This window comes from Spea bombifrons, chromosome 4 (assembly GCF_027358695.1).
Source record: "Spea bombifrons isolate aSpeBom1 chromosome 4, aSpeBom1.2.pri, whole genome shotgun sequence".
NCBI lineage: Eukaryota > Metazoa > Chordata > Amphibia > Anura > Pelobatidae > Spea > Spea bombifrons.
In genome coordinates, this window is record NC_071090.1 from 96,025,286 (window position 1) to 96,036,826 (window position 11,541).

General features: G+C 43.0%; 1 protein-coding gene across 1 annotated transcript; it reads left to right on the forward strand.

Moving 5' to 3' along the window:
* The first annotated feature begins 2,250 nt into the window (after positions 1-2,250).
* Positions 2,251-9,304, forward strand: MXD1 (MAX dimerization protein 1). Its single transcript, XM_053463100.1, has 6 exons — positions 2,251-2,616; positions 4,085-4,181; positions 7,317-7,346; positions 8,118-8,232; positions 8,317-8,476; positions 8,818-9,304. The coding sequence occupies exons 1-6, from the start codon at positions 2,544-2,546 to the stop codon at positions 9,009-9,011; spliced, it is 669 nt and encodes a 222-aa protein (XP_053319075.1). The 5' UTR covers positions 2,251-2,543; the 3' UTR covers positions 9,012-9,304.
* Positions 9,305-11,541: the final 2,237 nt, after the last annotated feature.

Sequence of the window (11,541 nt, forward strand, 5' to 3'; positions counted from 1 at the left end):
AACCCCTCAGTAAAGTAAAACTTCCTTACATAACATCTGAAGTGAGGCCTCTTGTTACATCCTTTTGTGTATTTAAACGTTTCCATCTCATCTCCCCTGTCTCGGTGTTTGCTGGGATTGGTGCTCTCGTGTGCGTGATAATGCTGCAGTCAGGTATTCGTCGTGGCGTGATGATATCTCGCACGCTTGTCATGCTCTACCCGGATAAACACAGATTGAAGGCCTTTCGTAAATGCAGCCCACACACAGGGTGTATCCGAAATCCCGGCTGCACCCCACACCCACTGCCGTGGGATTAACCTCTTCCTGGCTTGGTGTGGCTGCAAACATATGCTGTAGGGGAGGGCAAGTAGAATGCAGGGGTAGTGTTTTCAGTAAAGAATACAATTCTGGCCGTGGCCACGCAGACTTACATTCCGTGTGCCTGTCCTTTAAGAGCTGAGAGATTTAAAATCGGTATGTATGGAACACACTGGCCCCAAAGGGCCACAGGAACATAGACACTCCAACCTTAATCCTGCATCTTGATTTAGATTCTGGATGGTTCTATGCCTATCCCAATAGGACACGAATGCCACCGAACCTATTCACCAAAAAGCCAGCGGCGGGGCTTTGCAAGTGGGAGCTAAATACCTGAAAAAATCTAACAAAAAAAACACTAAAAACTTAATTTAATGATTACAAAATCAGATGGAAGAATATCTGCGCCTAGAAACAGAAAGCAGATACAACCTCAAGGTAGAGAATCACTGTTCCTACTATCACCCCCTGGATTTTATATCTGTACGGAGCTAGAGGTATATCATGCAGCGATATCTCAGTGGAGCGGCCCCTCTCATACCAACAGTAGCATACCCTATATATACTCTATGGCATTCCTATTTAAATTCCTCATCTTATTAACCTATATCACCTCTGCTGGGAGCCTTATCCATTTATCTACCACTTTCACTAAAGTTAAACTACCTTGCATTGCATCTGACCCTCTAGTTTAAACTGTGGCTTTATGTTGTAACGTTTCTCCTCTGAAATAAACTTCCCTCCTGTACTTTGGTATTTAAATGGCTCCTTCGCATTTGATATGGAATATTACTGATGGTTCCAGTGCCGGGGGTAGATCCCTGCCTTCAAACTTTACATGGCGTGAAAGATAAGGCCAATGACAGCAGGGTATAAGATTTAAGGGATTCTGAATAAAAATGACATTTACATTCCGAAACTTTCGCGGTTTCCTCACGTGATCAATACCCGTCTTGTTGTTACAAGCGATAAAACCGGCGGTTTCAGAGGATGCTGTACCGGTCAGCCACTGCTGCATCAGAGAAGGAGTTAACCAATCAACGCTACGTGGTGCAACAGAGGCCCGCCCTTATCACGTGATGTGTCAGCCAAGGTGCATTACGTAATGCGTTCTATTTGCAGAGACAAAACTATCTACGTCAGGGAGGGGGATCCTGCCGTGACTGACGGGTGGGCTCCAGCAGTGACGTTTGCATTCCCCCCTCCTTCCATACTTACCGAGCTCCAACTTCCTGACGAGAGTGGCAACTGCTGCCCATGTTAGGGATTCTGCGGGTTGCTTCTTAACGTGCATGCACAGTATACATACAAAGCAATTATTAAAGGGTTACGTTTAACTAACCCGTTCACTTCCATGTAAACGGTGCAAATGATACCGCTCTCATCAACGGTTACTTGAGTTCCGGAAATACTGCATGCATGTAAATTACACCACATGTACACGTTACATGACTCTAACCGCAACTGAAGTGTCATCACGCTGACTACGTTTGGATTTGCATTTTACTAATGGTCGCTGCCCGCTAAATCTTGATCTTTTCTTTCCCATATAGGCATCAGCAATGTATATGGTACATATATATTTGTATGTACCCCCTCATTTGCGCGTGCATACGGGGTGTTGTTATATACTGTATATGAGAAATATAGGAATTTATATGTATTCTGGTGACGTCACTGTCTGCTAAGGAGGTGGGGCGCTGTGCAACACATTGCCAACATGTGACCAATGAGAAGCCAGAGGGGTGCTGGGTGTTTTGCTGTCAACGTGCTAGCCAATAGGTGTCAGCCGTTAGTGACAGCTGTGTCCGCCTCCTTTTTATTTCCTGCCAATCAGAGAGCCGTTACTGCCAGGCCCAATGAAGGGGTGGCACTCGATTACAGGTCAACCAATAACGTGCGAACACTGTTGCTAATGGGCGGGGTTGCGCGGTCCAGCAGGGGGTTGGGTTGACCGAGGCGTGTCTGTCAGGAGCCAAAACAATAATCGCTGCGCTTCCCCGGGATACTAGGTTACGGTGGCACGGCAGCTCCTAAGCACACGGAGAGGAAGCGGATAGTCAGGGGCAGCCGAGATACACACCGTGCGCACACTAGGCCACGGCGCCCTAATAATCTCCATTCCCGGCCGGTGACAAACACGACCCCCTCCTCTCTGTCATCTGTTCCTGTGGCCTCCGCACTCCCCGTGTATCCCCAGCCTGTCTCTTACCCGGCCTCCTCCTCCTCCCTGGTGCTGGAAAATGGCGGCCTCGGTCTGTGTCAACATCCAGATGCTGTTGGAGGCGGCCGAGTATCTGGAGCGGAGGGAGAGAGGTGAGAGTGAGTGTATCTCCCGTGTGAACCGAGCCTGCAGCGGTACATTCAGTGCGCCGGTCATATGTGCGAGGACGGTGCCGTGTGTGCGGATGTCTCTCACATAAACATATATAGACATATGACAGTGTATGTGCCGGCAACATATATAGACATAGGACAGTGTATGTGCCGGCAGACACACGCTGCATGCGGTTATAGGGGCTTCAAACGGTTTATCTTCAAATCAAGGCTGTTTACATACACCGCTATAGCTGATCTATTTTTAGATCGTCTGCAGATGTCTGTTCTTGCTGTGTATCCCAGTATGTATGTATGTATGTATGTATGTGTATATATATATATATGTATATATATATATATATAATTATGTATTTATTATATATCATAGCTGTATACCGGTATTAATGCTGTAGCTGAAGTCAATTCCATCTTTTTCTCATCTGCCCTTTTTTTTCCCAACCAGCCATGATATGCATTATAGGTGTAGTTTATTATGTATATATATTGTATATATGTTTATTATGTATATATATTGCATACACATGTGTGTGTGTGTTGTATGAGTAACCTTTCCAGAGTAGTGGATACTGTGCTGATGAGGCTGTTGGGGAAGCAGGTGTCATGTTGTGTGGTCGTGAGCGGCATCTTCGCCCGTCGGCAGGGATCTGACGGCTGTTATGATGGTGATAGAGCGAATAGTTCACATGGTGCATGGAAACGGAGCCTGTCCTCCATGCTGCCTCCGGAGCCGCACCGACAAATAGAAGCGCTTCTAAAAATAGAGGTCATTTGCATGCAAAAAGACTAATATTTAATATTGTGAAGCCTCTTTAGGGGGTCACCAAGCATAGACATATAGTATATATCATTTAGGCAAATAACATATTTTTCTCCTCTAAGCATCGCCATTAACGTATTAATTTTATATCTATATAGCACAGTACACAGTGGGGGAGGACATTGTGTTTTATAATGAACCCTAGCATGCCTACTGTAGTCATATTAGCAATTCTATGTAAAGATCTGGTTGTCGAGGGGTTAAATGAGCCTTATCACAAATGTTCTAGTCACGGGGGTGTATTTCTTAACATTAAATAAATAAAGCTTAATTGCGCACGCAGCGTATCGTGTGCATGTGTTCTGCCTGCTTGCTCTGTGAGTCTTTGGAGGGCCGCTGCATACCGCCGTGGTTAAGCATGCGCCACCGCTGCCTGTGCAGGTGACAGTACCGTGCATTCCCACAGCAGCCTGGTGAATAGCGGCAGTTTGTCGCAGATCTACCTAAATGATTGTTCTGTATTTACACTTATTTGCAGAATATTGGGGATCGTTGCTTTTTTCCTTTAAAATCTGTTGTTTAACACTTCGCGTGCCAGGGAGCTGAGCACTGTAGTCGCAGAGCTGTCATTTGGAAGGGATGCTGTACCCGTGTAATGCTCACGTTACGTGTTTGTTCTGCTCTTAGAAGCCGAGCACGGTTATGCCTCCATGATGCCTTACAACAGCAAGGAGAGGGAGAACGTGAAGAGGAAAAGCAAGTCGAAAAAGAGCAGCAGTAGCAGGTAGGAGCAATAATAATAATAAATAATAATAATTGATTAATAATAATAAGGCTGTGTCGCTTCACACATACCGTGCACACGCGACGCGGGGCAGGCTGTGGATCCCGTGTGGATTAAGGACTTCTTCAGGTGCTGAGAGGAACCTCGTGGATCTGTTGGTATTCATATGCTGCATTATGCGACCAAACGGATGGGGGCCACAAGACCACTAAGCAGAGCATGGCGCCAATGACTTCATCATCGTCACTGGTGTACGGATAACATTAAGCACGTGTCGCACTCAAACATGTGCAAGGGTCAGGGGACCATGTTATTTTTGCGCTAGATTTTGCATGCAGAATGCTCATCAGGACTGAGCAGAGCGACACGAGCCAACAAGAATACGGTCATGGCAGCCAATGGGAGTCCTTTAAATGTCCTGGCGTTTCTGATGCCTCCAGATTAATTCCCATGTTCAGTAGAAACACGATATAATCCATTAGCCCTGCCAGCTACTCGCTTCCGAAAACACCCGCCACGGCATATGTTGGAATCCCACAGGACTTTTTTTATTCGCTGAATCTATAACATCGGCCAAAGGGGGAAATGTAAACATTATGGTTGGGCTTCTCCTGCAACTGTTTCTAGTAACGTTTAATGTGTTGGAATTGTAACTATTTAGGTGCACGGATCGCTTTGATTTGCGGGACGCCCGAGTCATAACTTGCATGTCGGGTGAATCATTGGTGCGGTTTTTACTCCGTTACTCATGTCTGCTCCCCATGCATGTTCATGTTTGTGCACATGACAAAACGCATACAATGACGTGGAACGCTGGCCGGGGAAACACATGATTGGGACATTGCTTCTTCCTCCCCAACTTGTGTCATTTCCTCCCTGTGGCCGCTGGTAAAATATCTAAGGCATTGGTGTGATCGCATTCACTTCATTGTGCCGGGAAACAAAAGGGGGATCTGCCAACAGATTTTAACAGTTAAAGAAAACGATTTATTGATCTTTACCCCGACCAGAAATATCTCCAGGCGTCAATAGCTATTGTTTGGCTGGGGTGAAAAATGACTATGATGGTAACTAAGCGGCCCCCCCCATTGTTTATTGATTCCAGATTAACAATACTTTCATAAATTAAAAGCCAAGACACAAAACACACATTTCTCACAATAAATCAGCTTTTGTTTTCTGTTGTCGGGTGCATCCAGCCTACAAAAGCTGTAGATTTAAGGTATACGCTATACGTGGCTATATATAGGTTATACATATACATGTTAAATCAGATCAAAGTGCTGCTTTCTAGATGCAGGTTTTTAACAGTAAATATGAACACATGAAGCATGTTACATGTTACATGGTAAAGAGGAAAATGTCAGTGTGTTTTAGGTTCTTGATGTAGAGGGTTCGTTGCTTTATCTTCCCTGCCGTGAGAAAAGCTTTAGTAGTGCAGTTAACCCATGAAGCATGCCCACCTTGTGTGGTGCTGTCATGGTGCCAAGGAGTAACGGGCACACAGGACACCTTTATAGTGGGGTAGAACGCTGACGCTTAATCATGTAAAAAATACAATGAAGATACTCCGTACACAGATGATGATGATGGTGGTGGCAGAAAAGAAGTATTAACCCCGTGTAGTCTCTTTCCATACAAGGTGTCTGCCGAGGGTCCGCCTCGTCGGGTGGGAAAGTCATTCCGTTTTGGCAGCACCGCAAATAACTGTTGTTTATATGTAATAATCGCTCATCTCGCCAAACATGGTTCACTTGGAGACCTTCCATTTTTGGAGGTGTTTACAAGGTCATTGAGTAGACTTGACCCATTTTGCCCTTGTGTCGCCAGCTCTCTGGTTAGTGTAGTTTCTGCGTATAGTTTGCTATTTTTTATGAGCATATCTTAACATCTAATGGCCCCCCATACACACGTACCGGCACCCTGTTGTGGAAATAGAAAGCATTAACTCACCGCGTTCCAGCGATCCCGGGATGCGTTTAGATATACCCCCAGTCTGTGTAATCCTGGAGACAGAATATGTCTCGTGTATTTTGTAGCCATTTTGATGGATATTTTGCCAAAATACGTCCATTATATGTATGTGTGAGGGGTTCGCAATGCTTTGTTGTTGTGTTCTTGTCTGGACATGTTTCCTGCTATTCGTGGTGTCCTTTCTGTTTGCGCACTCGTTGCCTATGCTTTTGAATGCTGGTTTAGGGTCTTCTTGCAGCTTGTATTGTTCTGCACTTCCTATTTGTCTGTTCAGGATAACATTTTATGAGAAATCTTCACCTACCTCCACATCTGTATGGAAACTGATAACAGCCGCATCCTAAAGCTGACCGTGCTCGTCATTTTGTTGTATATGTATATATATATATGTGTGTGTGTATGTATATATGTATATGTGTGTATATATATATATATATATATATATATATATATATATATATGGATAATAATATATATGTATGTATGTATGTATACACTTATACAAAAGCAGGCCTTATGTATTAATTTTCTCCTGAAATTCTTACATTAGTCGTTTTTGTCATCCTGTTTCAAGCCAACAACCGATTTTCCTCGTGTTACGATTTCACCACCTGAGCAGGTCACACCTTAATGACGGCAACCCCCATAAATTGTCTTCCTTGAAGACTTTTCCTCTTACCAATCACTAAATGCTTACCGCCAGCCTCCCTCCTCTCTATCGCTCTATTGACCCCTGAGGTCAGTGAAGCTCCACCATGTGTCTTTGAGAATCAAATTGGATTCTTGTCAATAACCTTTCGGCTCCCTCTACACCCATTAATCTGTCTAAAATTGCTTTATTCATCTTTAAACAGGGAGGCTTATTAAAATACAATTCTATGTATGTCAATAAATTAAAAATGTAGGAAATAAACTAGTTTTAATAGTGGTTGCTCGGCAACCACCCCTGGATACAGCTGCAATGTCTTCCAACCTTCTGTGCAGCTGGACCAAACCATTGTGCCCTAAGCAGCGGGGGCAAACATGTTTCTACAAGGCCTACAGTCTGGCACGCTGTCATTTTCAAACAGAGATGTACTTAATATTTTAATTAGTGTTCATTTGCTGGGCTAATATTAGAAGGGAGGATGTGACTAATATATCGATTATTTTGCATTTCAGGTCAACCCACAATGAAATGGAGAAAAACAGGTACGTCTGGTGACTTCATATAATTCAGTTCCATGTACCTTATTTATTTGTTTACTACGGTTAATCTACTTTATTTCCAACCACTACCTATGTGACACTTAAGTACTGAATAATCCACCCATATAACTGTAGGTCGAGAAACCGGTTACTATAAACCAGTTTGGTTTTTGAGTCACCATTGGCCGCGTGAAGACTTCAAGAGAGGAATTTCATTCTTCCTCGTGTGCCTCATTCTTTAACACTGCTGTAATTGGGGATTTCCGGGGATTCTGACTTCTGGGGACACCCTTATACTCTAAATCTAGAGATCAAACTCAATACTTTAATGGATCCAGTACACCAACAAGTGTGATTGTTAAAGGTTCATGATTGGACGTTAGTGTAGGGCTCCAATAAACTTCATAGTGTTTTAGTTGCAAACCATAGGGTTTAGGAATTTCCATATGATTATATATCATATTTCACTCTTCCTCAGGGCACGCTTTTGTGTTAGTATACTGTGTATCAACCAAAATGTTGATATAGTAATAAATGTTTATGATATATCAGTCTTGCAGACGCCAGATGCCTGAGAATTTTCTTTAAAAAAAAAAGAAAAAGGGCTGACTTGAATATTTGGGCTGTTATGTAATTGTACAACCCATCAGAATGTAGATACTGATCTCTGTGTTTATTTTCTCAAGCGGTATCCTGCGGAAGTTCTTATTTACTTCTAATGTTGTTACGTAGACCGAATAGGCTTTTAATATTGGTTTTTTTTCTCTCGTTCAGGCGAGCACATTTAAGATTGTGTCTAGAAAAGCTAAAAGTATTGGTGCCTCTTGGTCCAGAATCCAATAGACATACCACGTTAAGCCTGCTAACCCGAGCAAAATTGCACATAAAGGTGAGCCAGGAATACATCCGTCTAATGCTTATTATCCCGTTCGTACGCAAATTCTTAGTCATTCTTTTTGGTTTTGTTTTGCAGAAACTTGAAGATTGTGACAAACGGTCGCAGCACCAAATCGATCAGTTGCAGCGAGAGCAGCGACACCTAAAAAGGCAGCTAGAAAAATTTGGGGTGGAAAGGATACGCATGGACAGTATAGGATCCGCTGTGTCTTCGGACAGGTCGGACTCTGACAGAGGTATGAGAAAAACCGTGACTTTAGATCTTACTAGCGATAAGTATAGATCGTGGGGGGGGGGGGTTTTGGGAGAAAACTTACATTGGACTCCATAACCTATAATATTGCGCTCACATTAAAGGAGAACCATTAATCTATAACACAGGTCAGGTGACAGGGTTTTTCTTTCTTATAATTGCATTCTTCGTAACAATACAATTATTAAAAAGCTCTGTGTCACCTGACTGTAGTCTTACAGGGCGTTAGAGTTGTGTCTGGGAGAGGATTGTGGGAACTGTAGTCCTCAACAGCTTAGTGCTAAAAGTTACCTTGCTAACTGCATCGTATACCTGTGTTCACAGAAGAGATCGACGTGGACGTTGAAAGCACGGACTTTTTAACCGCAGACCTGGACTGGAGCAGTAGCAGCAGCAGCGTCAGTGACTTGGACGAGAGAGGCAGTATGCAAAGCCTGTGCAGTGATGAAGGCTACTCCAGCGCGGGCATTAAAAGGATACAACTTCAGGACAATCCCAAAGCCACCATCTCTCTATAAGCCGCCAGTCACACAAGGTGAGGGGGGATTCACACATCCCAGCAGTTCTCCCCCCGCCCCCCCCGGTTCTCGCACATCAGATACTGTCTTATCTTGCAACTGCTTTCACAACGTAATCTTGCACGTGAATTTCCCCCACTCAGACTTTCTCCCAGGTCTTGTTCTTTGCCCCTTTCCCAAAGCTCCTGAGAAGTATGGTGCTTGCAGTTTACATTGTAGATGATATACTATCCCATTAGCCAGTACTTCTACAGGAGCCTACATTCCAGCAACACAATGAAGCACTCAATGGGAAATATATATATATATATATATATAGGGCAGATGGTGTGTAATGCAGTAAAGTGGGGGACACCAAAACACATCTGTACCCCTTAGAAATGGCCTAACACGATGGCTTTTGGTATGTCTCCCAGCAACACCAAAACATTTGTTTCTCTCTCGTCACATGGGACTCCCATTTGGAAATGGTATGAAGGATTATGTCAAAAGCCTCTTGCGTTACTGCAAGACCTCCGTTTACAGCTCCTGTAACATCCAATCAGAAGCCACCAGGAAGCTATGGATAAGACACTGTGTCTCTATTCAGGGGTTCTAGCGTAAATATTGAGAATGCTGCTAATGTTATTTTTTTTTCACAAAATTGTGCTTTTTGTTGCACTGATCCCAGCACAGTCTAAAATAACAAAGCTGGAGCCTCTTGGCTTCTTTTGGGGATTTATAAAGCCTCCTGTTTGTTTTGTTTGTTTGTTTTGTTATTGGCGTCTTGCTTAATGTTGATAAGATGTATGTATGAGTTATTACATCCTCATTTATGGGTCATTCTGAATATTTTTGTATGATTTCACGTTCCTAGTGGTATACTATTTTTAAAGTCCCCTCCCACCAGCAGAGGTCTGCGTATTTGTAATATGTAGGTAAGGGGTAAATGAGGTTCGGGATTCAAGGACCCCATGAAGCAGTGCAGCTCTTGCGTTATTTGGTAGGCAGAATCTGAGTTTATTTAATTATATGCCAGAAATACAATACTCTCAGCACTACAAACCTTGTTTTTTCGTAAACCTAAAACTTGGTTGAGATATTTCTAAGCAGTGTTTTGGGCACTTTATCATCAGCATACCTGGGGACCTCCCAGCATAGGCCGCTTGGAGCTCTCCCTCTTCTGGGGGAGTGGCTTTGAGAGGGGCAGAGCCAGAAATGGGCGGGGAGTGGGTGTGATCAAGCAGCATTCCTCTGCTCGGAGAAAGAGGAACTTGACTAGGAGAGCCAGGGAAGCAGCACTTCACCCTGAGACTCCAGGTCAAACCCAGAGAGTTCCCAGGTATGATCTTCAGTAACTAAACCCAAACTCCCCATAATGTCATTCATCTGGACCTTGTGATGGAATTATCCCAGGCTGAAACCCATCGAAGTATTTGTATTTTGCTTACTAGTTAATGGTACAATCATTTTATTTTCCTACCTCAGAGAGGGATGAACAAGAATAACTCTGAAGGCACATATATGATGACTGGTTTATCTTTTACTTTGCTTAATTGTATTTTAGTTGTAGCCTGTTCCGTGAAAAGTGGGCCTGTGTGGCATACTTATTATACCATTTTAATTACTTAACGTTTGACTACTGTTCACAATCCAATATTCAGTGTTATCAGGAGCTAAACCTCTGCGGATCCAGAACGCCTTAAGTCTTAGGAAGCCATAGAGACATTGAAGCAATAACGTGAAGCATTGAGTTAGCGAATCTGGTGACATCACTGCAAAGTTCTGAACCGAGTTAGGGACCCAGCTCCTGAACTAAATGAACAACTTTATTTTGTTCTTCCTACAAACCACAAAATGCATGGGGTATTATTTGGGTGATTTTGCCCCCTATCCCCCAAAGTGGATGATTTTTAATTGTAACAATCTCATTTTATCCCTGAGACACTGGCTACATTTTATGATTATTATTGTTTTTAGAATTGTGTATGATAGTGATGGTTAACTAGCACTGCAGGACTCTGGGTATCGATCATAAATCACCCTTGTACTTGTGTTCAGTATCTCCAGCCCACCGCAGTAACTACAGACATTGGGCTAAAATAAGGGGGTGCTAAACGGCGTGATATTCAGCACAAGCATAAAGGGCTTCAGCGAATGCTAATTCAGGACAGACTGCACCCTGATAACAGGTTTCCATCATTTCAGGGAAAACCGATTTACATAACAGGGTTTGAATTGTTTTGAGAGTCATGCCCATGGGTCCTCAAATATATATTTATTTTTGTTGCTTTCTCCCCCACTTGTTTCTTTTTTTGTTTTTGTTGCTTGTGTTTTTTTTGTTATTGTTATTAGAGAAATCCCTCCTGCTAAAAAAATTTTCTACCTTTATAAAAAGAGAAATGTAAGTTCTCCTATTGAAGAAAAAGCACACCTAAATGTACATAAATCACATGGAAATATATAACTATTTATTCATGTTTTGTATAGCTGATGTAATAGAGATTCTTACAAATTTGTGCTTTTATAAATGTTCTGAAACACTCTTTTG

What these genes read in the sequence shown, in the direction of transcription:
- MXD1 (XM_053463100.1), top strand. Translation starts at nt 2,544, where the DNA reads ATGGCGGCCTCGGTCTGTGTCAACATCCAGATGCTGTTGGAGGCGGCC. An exon ending in TCTGGAGCGGAGGGAGAGAG is followed by an intron (nt 2,617 to 4,084) that starts GTGAGAGTGAGT and finishes TTCTGCTCTTAG; the next exon opens with AAGCCGAGCACGGTTATGCC. An exon ending in AAAAAGAGCAGCAGTAGCAG is followed by an intron (nt 4,182 to 7,316) that starts GTAGGAGCAATA and finishes TTTGCATTTCAG; the next exon opens with GTCAACCCACAATGAAATGG.